Source organism: Scomber scombrus, chromosome 13 (genome assembly GCF_963691925.1).
Source record: "Scomber scombrus chromosome 13, fScoSco1.1, whole genome shotgun sequence".
NCBI lineage: Eukaryota > Metazoa > Chordata > Actinopteri > Scombriformes > Scombridae > Scomber > Scomber scombrus.
In genome coordinates this window covers 3,560,022-3,574,603 of record NC_084982.1, presented here as the reverse complement: position 1 = coordinate 3,574,603, position 14,582 = coordinate 3,560,022, and the positions used below count along the sequence as shown (strand labels likewise).

The following is a 14,582-nucleotide window of genomic DNA, read 5'->3' as shown; positions in this document are numbered from 1 at the left end:
GACTGTATGTCACAAACTGAAGGACAATTAATTCAAACATCATTGCATGGGATGAATAATTATCTTGACATAATCTATTGTACATATGGTTATTTTTATCTAATCCTTTGAGTGCTACTGTGAATGTCATGTTGTATTAATTTAATTGAACACTGTTTCTATGCTTTGGCAACTTCCTCCCAATGCAAGCACTGTACAGTAAATGTTACTATGTAGCAAAGTTGCACACACACACACACACACACACACACACACACACACACACACACACACACACACACACACACACACACACACACACACGCACACACACAAGAGCATGTGTTTAATTGTCTTGTTCTTTTCATTCCTTTATTTTAATTGTATTGTATGAAATATGTTTTATTGTCTTTATTGAATTGAAATTATTGAATTGTATTATTATTATTCATGCTTTAGCAATATTATTAATCTGTGATTATGTGTGATTATTAAAAATATTTAAAGTCAATCTGACTATATAATAGTTACACACACAGGCAGAGAGAGAGAGAGAGAGAGAGAGAGAGAGGGAGAGAGACATATAGACAGTGAGAGAGGAAGACAGATAGAGAAAGAGAGGCAGAGCTAGGCAGAGAGAGGGAGGCAGAGAGTGTGTGAGAGAGTGGCATAGAAGGAGAGAGAGAGAGAGAGAGAAGCAGAGCTAGAGAGAGGTAGAGCTAGAGAAGAGAGAGAGAGAGAAGCAAAGCTAGAGAGAGGTAGAGCTAGAGAAGAGAGAGGTAGAGCTAGAGAGAGAGAGAGAGAGAGAGAGAGAGAGCTAGGAGACAGAGCTAGAGAGAGGCAGAGAGAGAGGTAGAGCTAGAGAGAGAGGAAGAGAGAGAGAGATAGAAAGAGAGAGAGGCAGAGAGAGAGAGAGAGAGAGATAGGAAGAGCGAGAGCGAGAGAGAGAGGCAGAGAGAGAGAGAGAGAGAGAGAGAGACTCAGGGTTTCAGCAGTAGGTCGGTATGTAGCAGCAGAGGAGCTTGTGTCTGGGATTACAAAGAGAGAAAAACGCGCCTTGATTGAAAATATCAGCAGCGGGATTAAAAACTACAACCAGCCGACGATGAGACACGCACCGTCCGCTTAAAGGAGACTAAAAACGCGCCTTTATTCCTCTGATTTACCCCCGTTTTTTCACGAAAATGGCGAACGAGTCTCCGGCCAAAAGTCTGGTGGATATAGACCTGGCATCCCTGCGGGTGAGTGTGTCACACACATTTCACACAGGACATTTTTGAGCCTTTTTAAACTCTACAATGATGTAGTGAGATGGATAATAGTTGACACAGCTTTGCGGAGACTGTTCTTTGTTTTAATATCCGCTGGTTAGCTATAGGAGGCCAGCAAACCGGGCGCAGCCGGCTCATGCATCGAACATACCCCGACTGTAATGAAGACAGGGAATTGATTTCTATATGTGTGTTTGTTTTGTTTCTTCCTATCACAGGATCCTGCTGGGATTTTCGAGTTGGTAGAAGTGGTTGGAAATGGCACCTATGGACAAGTCTACAAGGTTGGTGTTGAGCCTCCATCTCTCTCGCTCCTCTGTATGTGTGTGTGTGAGAGAGAGAGAGAGTGTATGTGTGTGTATGTGTGTGTGTGTTAAAGCCCCAGTCGAGAGAACAAACGGGCGGAAACTGGAGCACAAACATGCATTTATGTATTTTTCCCCTCTCACAGTCTCAGGAACACGTTGATTATAACACAGTCCCCTCCCCTGCTTCACTTGGACCGGTGCAGTCTGGACTGGATTATCTCTCTTGATAGCATTCTGGCCTCTCGCTCTTTCCACATCCATTCATTTATTCTATATATTTTTTTCTCATTCTAGCGATGCAACCATCCTCCCCAGTACACCTATTTTGGTCCCGGAGATCTCCCTCCTTCCCTCCACCCTCCCTCCTCCTCCTCCTCCTCCTCCTCTCTCCTTGCATCCACACCCCAGTAAAATATTCCTTGCACACTGACTGCACGCCTTGCATCGCAGCTGATCAAGACAACCCCATCCGTGCATGACAGCCTTTCGACCACGCTGACCGACTTGTGCGCCATTGGGTGGGGGCGGTGTTACATTGCGCATTTGTGCACAGCGATTGCCTAGCAGGCCTTATGCTGGAGTGGCTCTGTGCTGCATTAATGGGTATAGATAGGCCTGTTCATCCCCATCACACATACACACACACACTCACGCTCACACAAACACACAGGCTTACATATAGTGGAAAAGGCAATTGATGGAGACCCGGTGCTTCTGCAGCCTCCCGTCAGAGCCGAGCAGCGACATCATCCTGCTGTTGCTTGGTAGAAATGAGAGCAGAAGGAGAGAAGATGTGTGATCGGGCTCCTACTGAGTTACTTGGAAATGAGTCACATGCAGCGCTCTCTCGTGAGGAAATGTACATTTTGTTATGTTGTGCGATGCAGGCTGCGGGAGAACAGTTAATTCGGAATGATGTCATGTTCCTGTCATGAGTTAGAGGAGATCCTCCGAGGGGGTTAAGACCTTACGAGCGATCAGACGTTTGTTTAGCCACAAACTGCAAGTCAAAGCTGAGTCCAGCTGTGAGCGCTAAAATGTAACCCATGTCCTATTTTCGTCCACTGTGTTGCATTGCAGTGATGCAGCAAGATAATGATTGAACGCCCTGACCTGCGGTTGGCTTTGTGTTTAACCACATATGTATTTATGTAGGCTAACTTAACATACTGATCGCTATTGTTATATAAACAGTCCAACACTTAATAACAGCAAATTAGGGGTTGAATTACAGTTATGGACTCACATCGCACTAAAAAGACATTCTCACTTGGATGTTGACGTTAGTTTTACTCTTAAACATTCCAACTTCTATATGACATTGTAGGCTGTGTTAAGTATAGCGGAGCCAGAGGAAGTCGGTCTTGTTTACAACCTCGTCTCAGGCGATCCGATCGCAACCGGACAGCCGAGACACATCGCTGTTTATAGGCTACCTGTCTCTATTATACGTCTCCAGCTGACCACTTGTGTCCAGATGTTGCTGCTGCTGCTGCCTACATCACTTCTGCGAGAGGGTTAAACGGCTCCCCTCACGGTTATTACGTCAGTCAGAGAGTTTAGTGCTAGTAAAACATATTTCAAGAACTACAGGCAACATCATTTCAACAGTTTACTAAAATAACCGCCACATCCTGCATTGATGACATATTTTCCTGTTATGTCCTGGCCGGGGACGCATCAGGACACATTTACATTACAAAAGATATGTGGTCAAATGTGTGCCAGACAGACTGGGGAAGTGGTTTAAGTGATTTGATCATGATGCGTCTCAGAGGTCGTTTACACTTGTATTTAGGGCTGGCTGCTTGTGATTGGTTCACCTGTTAATGCCAGATGTAAACAGGAACATGGTGTCAATGAATGACTAAGCTCCATGCTCCAGTTTCAGTTAATGACAGCTTTCTATTTCTTATGACAATCTTCTTTATATCAACCTCACAAGGTTTAAAAAAAAAAAAGGTTAATGAAAGTTGAGATAATTAGGTTATACCTTCAAGAATAGAATCGACTTTATTTTGAAGCTGAGATGATGGAGCCAAGCATTGGTGTATGATGAACCATTTTGGGCCTCAAAATTGACAGTGAGGGCTGTCACTCAACCTGGATTGCTGTATCATAACGAGTCGTAAGATGTTTGGGAACCGCTCAGCTGAGAGCTCTCTGTCTCGCTGTGATGTCATCAGAGTTCAGTAGTTTGTGTGCAGGAACGTGTTGACTCTCCTGCTCGTTTGAGGGTTAACAGGCTCTATATTTAACACTTTTAGGCTTCAATATGGCGTCAGAAGGAGTCTCAAGGACTACTGTATCTCCAGCTCTGCCTCTGAGGATTACGCAAGCGACCGGGAGCGTTTCAGTGATTCAGTGAGTCCAGTGTCACTTTGAATCAGACTGTATGATCGTGGACAATGAGGCCGCTCCCCCCCCCGCCTGCAGTCGTCACTGCTACCTCGTGCGTTGTGTGTGTACAGTGATATTTCTCTTCATAATAAAGCAGAGCGTGCTGCGTTCGGTTACAACTTTTTAAGCTGGGAGAGAAAAACAAATCTGGTTTTGAGTTTTTTTTGTTTTATTTGTGTTTTTGTGGCTCGGGGGGGGGGGAAAGGGGGCGGCTGCTGTAAACGTTTCATTAAGGGGTGGAGGGTGGTGGAGGTGAGGGTGGTAACGGGGGGACGGGGGGGGGGGACAAGTGGTTGTGGAAATGCTCAGATGCACCGGAGCCCAAATGAACCTCGACGTTTTGAGTTTAGCTCCTCGGGATTCGGTGAATCATAACCACGTGTGACCGTGCGAGTCGGAGTGAGGATGAACCCAGCTTCTTTTTCTTCACTCCCCCCCCCCTCCCACTCCTCTGCCTCGCAAACATCTGACCCAAAAAATGTGTGTGTGTGTGTGTATGTTTGGGTCTGCACATGTGCACTTGATCCTCAACACTTAGTGATTGGTTGGGTTTCCCAGGCTGGCGAATAGCTGGGTAGAGTGTGACTGACTCAGGGCCGGTTGCAGCTGTGTGCGCCGACGACAGCTGTTGGGATGGAAAAATAAAATAGAGGGGAGGAAGAAAGAAAGAAGGAAGAGAGATGTCGAGCGAAGGAGGAAATAAGAAAGAGAGAGAACCTTTAATCGCCAATGTTTTTTAGTTCAGTGGCTAAAAAGGTGCAGAACAAGACCTTTAGAATCAATATGACATGAAAAAAAGAAACAAATAAGATGCAAACTAAGTGTAAAGAGGTCAGAAGTCATCATGTTTCTGTTTTTCTATTAAACAGTGGGAGGTAAAAGGGGAGCAATTAAACCAGAGCTTAAGAAAGAGGCAGAAGGAATTTTTAAAACTCTAGGGTAGGACCACACTCGGCATGGGGCCGGGGAATCCCCCACTCTCTGAGGAAATGGTTTAACCCATTTATGACTCTGTGAGCTCCAGACTCACATAGCTTTGCTTCCTTCACGCAGCAGCTGTAGTCTCGCTGACACACGCTGCCTTCAAGTTTAAAAAAAAAAAAAGAAAAAAGAAAAGGTAAACAAATCAAAAGTCTGTGATTGGTTTTTATTATAAATCGTCAAACAGAGCGCAGACGTGGGTTTAATTTCCTCGCCCGTTGTGGGTTTCGGTGAGGGCATGTTTGTGAGGAAGTAGTGAAACGGCGGAAGTCATCAGTGCAGTGAAGAGAAGTTGGTGGCTATGCAGTGATGACCAGATTACAAAACCACAGCGACAGCAACCTGGTTCCTCTTCGCAGTCTTAATCATTAGTGATAGTCAAGTATACAGAGTATCAGTTTCAACTATCACAAGGCTGCAACTAATGATGATTTACATCAGCAAGTCATCTGACAGTTGATTTTTGGAGGGTTACATTCAATTTTTAATCTCTAAAATATCAGAAAATAGTCAAAAAAGGACACTACTCGCTTAGCCGATGTGACATGAGGTTAAAAAAATGATCAAGATCATGTCCGTGTATGTGTCTATGATAAGTCCATATATAGACATGACGATGTTGATAATTACATTATTGTACCATAAGTCGATAGTCATTTCTAAGAATCCAAGGTGACCAACCAACAGTCCACAATCAAAAACATATTCAGTTTACAATCATATAAAAAAGAGGAAACAGAAAAGTGGTAAAACATTATGTACATTATTGATTTTCTGTTGACTGTAGCTCTGTATTACTTGTATACACTCACAATTAAATGTGTGTATTTAAATGTTAAAGCCCATAAAAGTGAACACAGTGAACTCTGTTTATAAGACGGTAGACTCCAGACTAGGAAACTCTTCTATATCTCTGTCTTTAAATGAATAAATGATGATAAAATGTGTAAAACAGTCAGGTGATATAAGCTGTCTACTACTGGGGAGAACCTTTTAGCACGTGGGAGGTGGAAGTTGAGTTTGCAATGCAAATATGCAGCGTCTCACTGCTGCGCTGTGTTGTAATCTTATTTCCCTACCCTGTCATTTCAGCGCTATGTGAAGACTCCTCTGGAGCCTTCCTGTAGTGTATCAGGGAAAGTGTCAGATGTCAAAGACTGTAGATGAAGTTCTCCTTAAAGCAAATGTAAGTCCTGTTTCCCTTTCAGATCGGAGGAGCAGGTTCTCATTTTTACTCTAACGTTAAATTGGTATTGGTCATTCATCCACCAGTAAGAATGCTGTTGATGCTCAGTTAAAGAGGACATACCTTTTTGTGGTTTCCTGTTCATGTATGTACTGTTACGGTGTTGGATGTTTAACATGGTCAAAGTTCCAAAACTTACGTATGTAGAAATGCATCCTGTAAGTCTAAACCCAGGGTTCAACCTGCTCTGAACTAGCTGCTTTTTGGCTAAATGTCCCAATGTTTATTAGCCTTGTTGATTACACAGGAAGCCAGTATAGAGAGGTAGGTGGTAGTAGGTAGGTAGTAGGTGTGATATGATGGCTTTGATAACAGCCTGTCAGCATCCTTTAGTATGAGCCGGAAACATTTTTTCGTAGAGTTGCGACTAATGGTATTTAATTTCGTTATCAATGAATCCGTCAGTATTTCAAACAGCAATCCAAAAACCATCAATTCCTCAATAACAGGAAAGTGACTGATGACATTTGACAGATGAAATGACTCAAAGCAGTTTCATTTCCATTGCTTCTCTGAATCCTGACATCACAACAGGAAAGATGTGTGTGTGTGTGTTTTTTTTTTTTTTTTTTCTTGTGCTGATGATAAAGTGCAGTTGGGTGTGGCTCTCCAGCAGCAGCAGCAGCAGCCTGTCATCATCAGCAGGGCAGAGCAGCATCACTGCATGCCCAACAGAGGAAATGCTTCGCAGCACTTCACTGAACGCCTGCGAGTCTAAGTGCACGTGCTTCAGTACGTTTATATCTGGAGCTGAAGAATGGAGCGTATCACTGCTGATGTCTGATGTACACATGCACGTTAACAGTCCACTTACAGGGCATATCTAGGCTTTAACCCTTACATAATGTTCATATTCTACACCATCACAGTATGTTCTGGGTCAAGTTTGACCCAGTCTAAGAATCCCATCATAAAAAGTGTCTATACCACATTTTATTCTCAGAGTTGTAACAACTACTCTCTGAAACATGAATCAAGGTTTAATCACATTTATTGATCAGTCAGATCCACTATTGATGTTTTCTAAACACATCTGTGGTTCAACATTTGGTATAGACACTTTTTTATGACCCTTACATAGTGTGAATATGCACAGTATGTAAGGGTTAAAGGCTGGAACCAGAGAGCAATCTTTATTTAAATGAATAATTGGCTGTCAAAACTGCTGTTGATTAATTTCCAGTTGACCACCCACTCAGCTAATCATGAGCACTGGCAGCCTCCATCTCAATGAGAGCAACACTCAGGGAAAATGCTGAATATTTGTATATATTTATATGTTAATATATCAACCAGAATCATTAGCTGTCAGCTGCTTTAACATTAAAATGCATATATATATATATATATAAATATATATCAGCCATCAGAGACAGAGCATTTCACACTTTACATTCTGATTGTTTTCTATGAGAAGCTATTAATAGATCCGCTCTCTCTCTGTAAAGTGGAGGAACTACAAAGCTGTCAGAAGGAATCGACTCATGCAAAGCTGGCTCACCGACCTTCCGGCTATTCAAACTGGAATGTTAGTCGAGTCTGCCGTGACCTTTCAGCGCAGGAAGTGAAGTACGGTCGCGACCCACAGCGGCAGCGGCAGCAAAGCAAAAAAAGCCGGCTCGAGCTCCAGTCTACTCTTTTTTTCTCTACACTTTTTTCTTTACGGTCACAACTACTGTTATCTACTGTGACCTTTCCAAAACAGAAGAAGTGGAAGTTCTGCCGCCGATAGCAGCGACAGGAACTTCACTGTGTCACGATTTACGATGGAGACGTTGTGCTGCTTTGTGTGCCCGCCTATTGTTTTCAATGTTGATGGACAAATACTTCTTTTTGTGTCAGTATGTGTGTGTGTGTGTGTGTGTGTGTGTGTGTGTGTGAATAACTGTTTAATCTTTTCGTCTGAAGGTTCACCACAAGTGCAGAAATACCGGTCTTGTCAGTGTTTTCGTCAAATTGCTTAATTCTTAAGTTCTAACAGCTTGGTGTGATAGAAGGTAGAAATATTAAAGACGCCGACACCTTCATTAGCTGTAGCAGTGATGCAACACTGATGATATATTGATTGGGAACACAAGCGCTATCGTGTTGTAATCATAGAAGTGACAATACATCGATTTTTTGAAATGATACGAGACGGTGACATTCTTTGTACCTGTGTTAATGAGCCTGTTAGCGGTGAGTGGTTCCGCCCGCTGGCTACGGCTAGGCTAAAAATAAAGCCCCACAGCCTCAGACAGTATCTGGGTCATGTTCTATGATGCTGCTGGCTGTGTAGGAGCGATGCAGTGACTGTGCTGCTGCTGCTGCTGGGGAGTCTCAGTGGACACTTTTGACATCAGCAGCATGAAAGTTTCTCTGTGTTCATTGAAGGTCTTATTTTTTGAAGAGGCAGGGCCTATGAGAAGGGGTTGCGACATCAAAAAAGTAGTTTGGAGCCAGTCCACTCCTGTGGACTGGCTCCAAACTCATCTGATATAAGTGTGTGGTGGAAATGTGATTTTTTTCTAAGGGGGAAGGAATAGAAGCCATTTTTGACACTATATATTAATAAATGTCTGGAGGGAATCTTTAAGAATCGAGTAGATGAAGTCTGCTTTATTAACTGAGGACTCTCAGCGTGTGTCCATTATCGCTTGTTTATCGTCCTGCAGCTTGACACCTGCTAACCCGCTCCGGTTGCCTCAGGATTTAACTTTTTAGATTTGTGCTTTATTAGCCGGCAGGCAGCAGGGTGTGAGAGCACAGATAGGAGAGACTGTGACAAATACGACAATGCTGCGAGATCACAGTAACGGCGTTTAGCTCCCTCAGCTGCAGAGACGCCGTGTTATAAACACTCAGGCTCCTATCCTGAGGCTGGATAAGGATGGAAAAAAGCTATTTCATCTCTGAGAGCCCATCCTCGATACGGAATGCAAGGAGTCGGGCAGCATCCAGGAAAAGGAGAAGATGAGAGGGGTGTGGAGGAAAAAAGGTTTTAAGTAATGAGGATGGATTGAAGAGGAGGAAGGTCTGTCCTTCCAGAGCGTCGCCTTCTCCTCTGCCTGGGTCACGTGACTCTGTGGGACGAGAATAAGGAATAGCTTGGGGTGGGGCGTTGTTGATGTTGATGGAAGGCACCGTGGTGACTACAGTATAATCCCTCAGCATCAGACACAGGCACACATGCCGAGAGGAAGAGGAGGAAGTGTTCAGGATAAAGGACGAGGGATATTAACAATCCTTTAAACACATCTTTCTACATGTAATTTGTCAGATTTGTCATTTAGACTCTTGTGTCTGACAGTGATGAGTATTGTCCTTTATATATATCATACTGTTGTTTTAATGCAGGAGCGTAGAATTTGTAATACGGGAAATGTAACTCTATTTTTATTGTGTGAAATACAGCACGTACTGTACATTGCTAAAGTTAAATCAGACAAACAAAGTCAGTAGGCTGTCACATCTTCTTAATGAACTGAAAGGACTGTAATAGTTTAATAATGAATTAGCTATTTATGTCAGATGAGCAGTCTTTTCTGCCAGCTTTGAGAAATTGTTACAGTCAGAAGTTCCCACTTGGACGCTCATATTTATGGTTTGGACGATATAGTGCTGAGTAAAGTGAATTCATTGATCAGCTGGTTCAGGCATCTCAAATGTGAGGAGTTTTTTGCTTTTCTTGGTTTATATCCTTGTAAATTGAATATCTTTGGGTTTTTAGACTGTAGCGTTGACAAAAAAAAGCTATTTGAACACATTATCTTGTGCTGTCTCACATCACGTATTCTGTACTTGAGTGCATAAGTGCGTTCACACTGAGAAGTAAGGGAAAATGCAGTGTACTGTACTGTAAGTACCCAGATGGTGCACTCAAAACGTTCAAAAAGTTGAGTGTGGAACTATGGACACTTCTTGTTGTCACACAGATACAGGATGCAAATGTTAGTTGCAACCCTACTTCCACATGACATGAATGTAGTTTTATCAACCTATCTTTATATTATAACTATATTCTCAGAGTTGTTATAAAACACTTTGTCCCAATGACATGCCTCAACAACAATCAACAAAATGCTTCTTTTTTTTTTTTTTGTATGTACTGTTTTGATTTGGTGTCCGCCGGCTCCTGAGAGGGTTGTTATATAATCCAGCTACAGTATGTGTTGATGTGCTGGCGGCGGCTGAAGCGGTGGATGCATGCAGACAGTGCAAACAGATGGCTTCTTGTTGTAGCAGTGAGGCAGTGATGCTGAAGAGACGGAGAGAGAGAGTGTGTGTGTGTGTGTGTGTGTCTCTCTCTCTGATGTGTGAAGTGTCGCTGGAACATTTTCACAAAAGGAAGAAAAACCAAATAGAGATATTCTGATGTAAACTGTGTCACACTGTGGTGAACCTCAGCACTTTTTTTTTTTTTTTTGGTACCGACCTAAAGCATGTAAAAGTAAAGAACGTTTGCTAATTTCCTGATTTGGGTTCTACCATGTGGTAAAAATGTGTTTTTCAAAATAAAGTACAGAATAAGTATCATTTTGTCATCGAAACTCCCAATTTATATATTCAGTGCGATCCTACACGGCCTCCCAGGAGCCCACAGACCAATCAGATCACAGTATTTAAGCTCAGTCACACTAATTATCTGCTGTCGACTTGTGAAATTTAAGATGAAATTCCCTTTTCTGAGTGACATCACAACCCGTCTGTGTTTTAATCTCATTTCAGTATCTCGACCTACTTCTTTTTTTTTTCTTTCCTCATTTGCTTCCCTTCTTCTTTTTTTGCATTCAAAGCACGTAAGAAAGGCGTCAAATATTCCATCACTACTCAGACTCCAGATCGTCATATCAGCTGTACGATGAATAATTCCCCTTCTGCTCTCAAGTCAAATTTGACTCATATCTGTCCGGTTCATGCATCAGTGAGTAAACCGACGTCTAAACTCTGCCCCGACTCTGCTGTATATTCACGCACCCTAATGTCACGTATGTGCTTCTCTTGGCCTACATTGTGTTGTGTTGCTCTGTGTGTGTGTGTGTGTGTGTGTGTGTAGTTTTGGAGTTAAACTGTGTCTCTCTTTGTACATCTCTCTCTGGATAAGCTTTAAATGCCTGAAATGTAATTTGGAAGTTGAGGTCGTAGGGTTGTATCTCCTCATGAAGAGTCTGTTGTACCGCTGTGAAGTAAGATTAGACCTATTACGTGTCTCGTTACGGACAGACGTCCCTTTGTGGTTTTTTGTGTCCCGCTGTCACACCGACGAGCCGATGACACGCACGAAACGCGAGTTTCCCAGCTCCGACGTGTTAACTGCAGCTTCGCACTAGAGCATCGAGTTTCCGTAATTAATAATAATATTTTGCATGTGTTTTATAAGTCACGTTTTTATAGCCCTCAACCTCTAAATACTCAATGTCCGTGTGACCGAAACCAAAAGTCCAGATGGAGAAACAGCAGGAAAACTTGAATCAGTCTCTGGAAAAACAGTGAGAAAGAATGAACACATAAATCTGGTATTTTCACAATAAAAAGAACACTTTTTTTTAACGTCGCAGAAACAAAACGAGGACGATTTAACTTTATTTTGCAGCTAAACGATACATTATGTCAAACGGCTAGTCGCTAACATCATCTGGTTGTTGTTTTGGTGCTGTTCGTAATCGGAGCCGAAAGCGTTACCGTGAACCGTAAAGTTGCGGACGGTAAAAAAACCAAAACGATGAGCCTCCGTAATCAACCTCCGGCTCCTCTTGCTAACGTAACAGTTGAACTCCGGTGATAAAAAGCAGGAAAAAATGTCCTAAAGATGTTTTTTTTCTTAATGTGGCTGCTTGTCTGTCATCTGTGGGCACTTGCACTGTAAACCAGATGGGCATCACTTAAATTCAATGTCAAGTAGAAGCTGCAGACTGAAGTAATAAAGCAGGAACTGTTGGAATTTAGTCATTAAGGACACTGTAAAAAAGAGTGCAGGACTGAAGGATGGGAGACATAACTTCAACTACTGCTTCATCTGGTTGTATTTAATCAAATATTGACTTATAATAGTGATGTCACATCATTGAACTGTTATAATAGTTAGAAATGTAGTTTTATTGCAGGAAGAATGAATCCTTAGCAGAAGCAAAGATTTAATTGTTCTCAGATTAGAGATAAATGCTGTGAAGATGAATGCAGCTAAATGGTCATGAGTCATGAGTACACACACACACACACACACACACACAGACAAACGTTATATTTTCAAGGTCAGCACATCAGTCACGCACGTCCACTGTTTCTAGACAGGGTTTCATGCCTCGCTCTGTCTTCCCAGAGCTCCACTCTTATTGATTTTCCACAGCATCTCATACAACGGGCCCTTCATTCTGTTATCTATGACCTGGCTCCTTTCTGATAAAGCTCACAAGAAAGCCTCTCTGTTTGGAGCCAAAATGGCTGCCACCTGGGTGCCGCGTGCTCGGGGAGTCGGGGAGCGGGAGAGGGGTTTTAAGATATTCATGTTTACACAAGAGATGTTGCTTCAAAACATACCGTGATTGAGTGGGATGAATATCTGCTCTGGTGATTTGACACAGGTGCAGAGTTTCTGTGTTTTTTCGTGGCCTTCGCGGCACAAGCGTGGTAACCGAGCCCTGCAACATATGGCCATACGCTCATAAACAAGTACATGAAATCACATCTGGCGACTGTTGCGAATTGCAGCTTTAATAAAGAAACCTGTTGGTTGATGCTTTGCTTTAAGCTCAGACAGGCAGATAATTCTCATATAGATACTCCACAGTCAGGAGGCAGATATCCACTGTATCCAAATTCCAATACCCAAATGTATTGTGATGAGTCACATTATGCGTTTTGCAAAATTCTGCTACCCAATCAATGATTTTAACTTTCACATACTTATTCATATTCTGACACTTCACAATATCTCCTCATATTTAGTCTCTATACATCATTTATGAACCACAAATCATTCATAAACACCCCATCAATCATTAATTAATTGTATTAGTCCAACGTTACATGACACAGGAGACCATGACTATTTTAATTAGTTATATTAAATGTTAATAAACAGTGTTTTTGAATGGTGTTTTAGAATATTTTTGTATATTCTGGGTCAATTTTCGAAATGTCATTACATTTTCAGCCAAAATAAAGTTTTTAAGGTGTTTTTTCTTCTCTGAAATGTATGTAAGGGTTAAGATGAGGCTATTATCATTATATCAGTGGTAAAAAAAAGATCATCATCGATTATTTCGGAGACAATATATCGTCCAACAAAAGTAGTTATGATGTAGTTAGATTGCCGAGTTTGCAGAGTTCATACGACACAAAAGTTCTCTAAAAAAATGGTTTGTTGAGTCTGACACAGCATGAAAAAGGGGATTAACTACACCGACCCCACTGTGCTTACAGGGAATGTTAGCACTGCTGCATCATCTGTGTTTTCAGAGGTTATAGATTTCTTCTTCTGATACTGTTTTGGAGAAGAAATCATTTCCTCTTTGGGGGTTTGAGTCAAATCCTTGGCTGGGGCCTCAGTCAAAGAGAATCTGGCTCTGTCTTAAGCGCCGGACTAGTTTGACTGAATAAGAAGTGGACTAACTGGCTTGCCAGATAAAGGCACAACTCAGAGTCCCTCCTGTTGGCTTATTACAACCCTTCCCCCCCCCTCCTCCATAAACACACACACACACTCATGCACACGCCGGCTAACTCTCAGCGTCTGGTCCAGCCTCTTAATGACAGTTGCTGGCCTGTCTGAGCTTCTGTGGTTTTAAACGGGTGGACATGGTGGACTCTGTGTGTGTGTGTAGTGTTGGGAGGGGGGGGGGTACTGTATGGGTGGCCATCTGGAGCGGGAAAAACAAAGCTGCTATTGGGTTAGGGGCCTGTTTGTCCTGGGTACAGGCTTAAAAGAAGTCCTGGAGGGCAGATTTCTAAAGTGACTGTCTTGTAGTTTTAAGTTAGGATACTGAATCTTCATCTTCTTCTTTTTCAAGGCAAGAAGTGTTTTGATTGGTCAGTGAGCACTGTGATACACCTGCACCGCCTTTTGTCTTTCAAACTTAAAAAAAAAAAAAAAGAAAGTCATGGCCGGCAGCTGTCGTGGAAACGCGGCCAAGCTTCTTCTAACAATCCACCTTGATCATTATGTGGGTAGATTTGAGGTGAAAGAACAGGCCGTGCTTCTTTTTTTTCATCATGTCCATCTAGATGCCAAGTGATGTCATCATCTAAATCAGGGGTGTCCAAACTACGGCCCGCGGGCCAACTGCGGCCCGCAGTCCATTTTTAATTGGCCCGCAGGAAATTTTATAATTAGAATAGAATATGGCCCGCACTGCTTTGCATCTCAACCACCAAGTTTACTCCTGACCTTCCAGCCATCCTTGAGTCCAAAACGCAGCA

The 14,582-nt window shown here is 42.5% G+C and overlaps 1 protein-coding gene across 4 annotated transcripts in view; it reads left to right on the top strand.

Moving 5' to 3' along the window:
• The first annotated feature begins 1,003 nt into the window (after positions 1-1,003).
• LOC133992781 (mitogen-activated protein kinase kinase kinase kinase 4-like) overlaps positions 1,004-14,582 on the top strand; it is a 95,144-nt gene continuing 81,565 nt past the window's right edge. For all 4 annotated transcript variants that reach the window (XM_062431517.1, XM_062431519.1, XM_062431518.1 and 1 more), the window contains exons 1-2: positions 1,004-1,220; positions 1,469-1,534. In XM_062431517.1, coding sequence (XP_062287501.1) covers positions 1,164-1,220; positions 1,469-1,534 — 123 coding nt within the window. In that variant the 5' untranslated portion in view covers positions 1,004-1,163. The remainder of the gene's footprint in view (positions 1,221-1,468; positions 1,535-14,582) is intronic.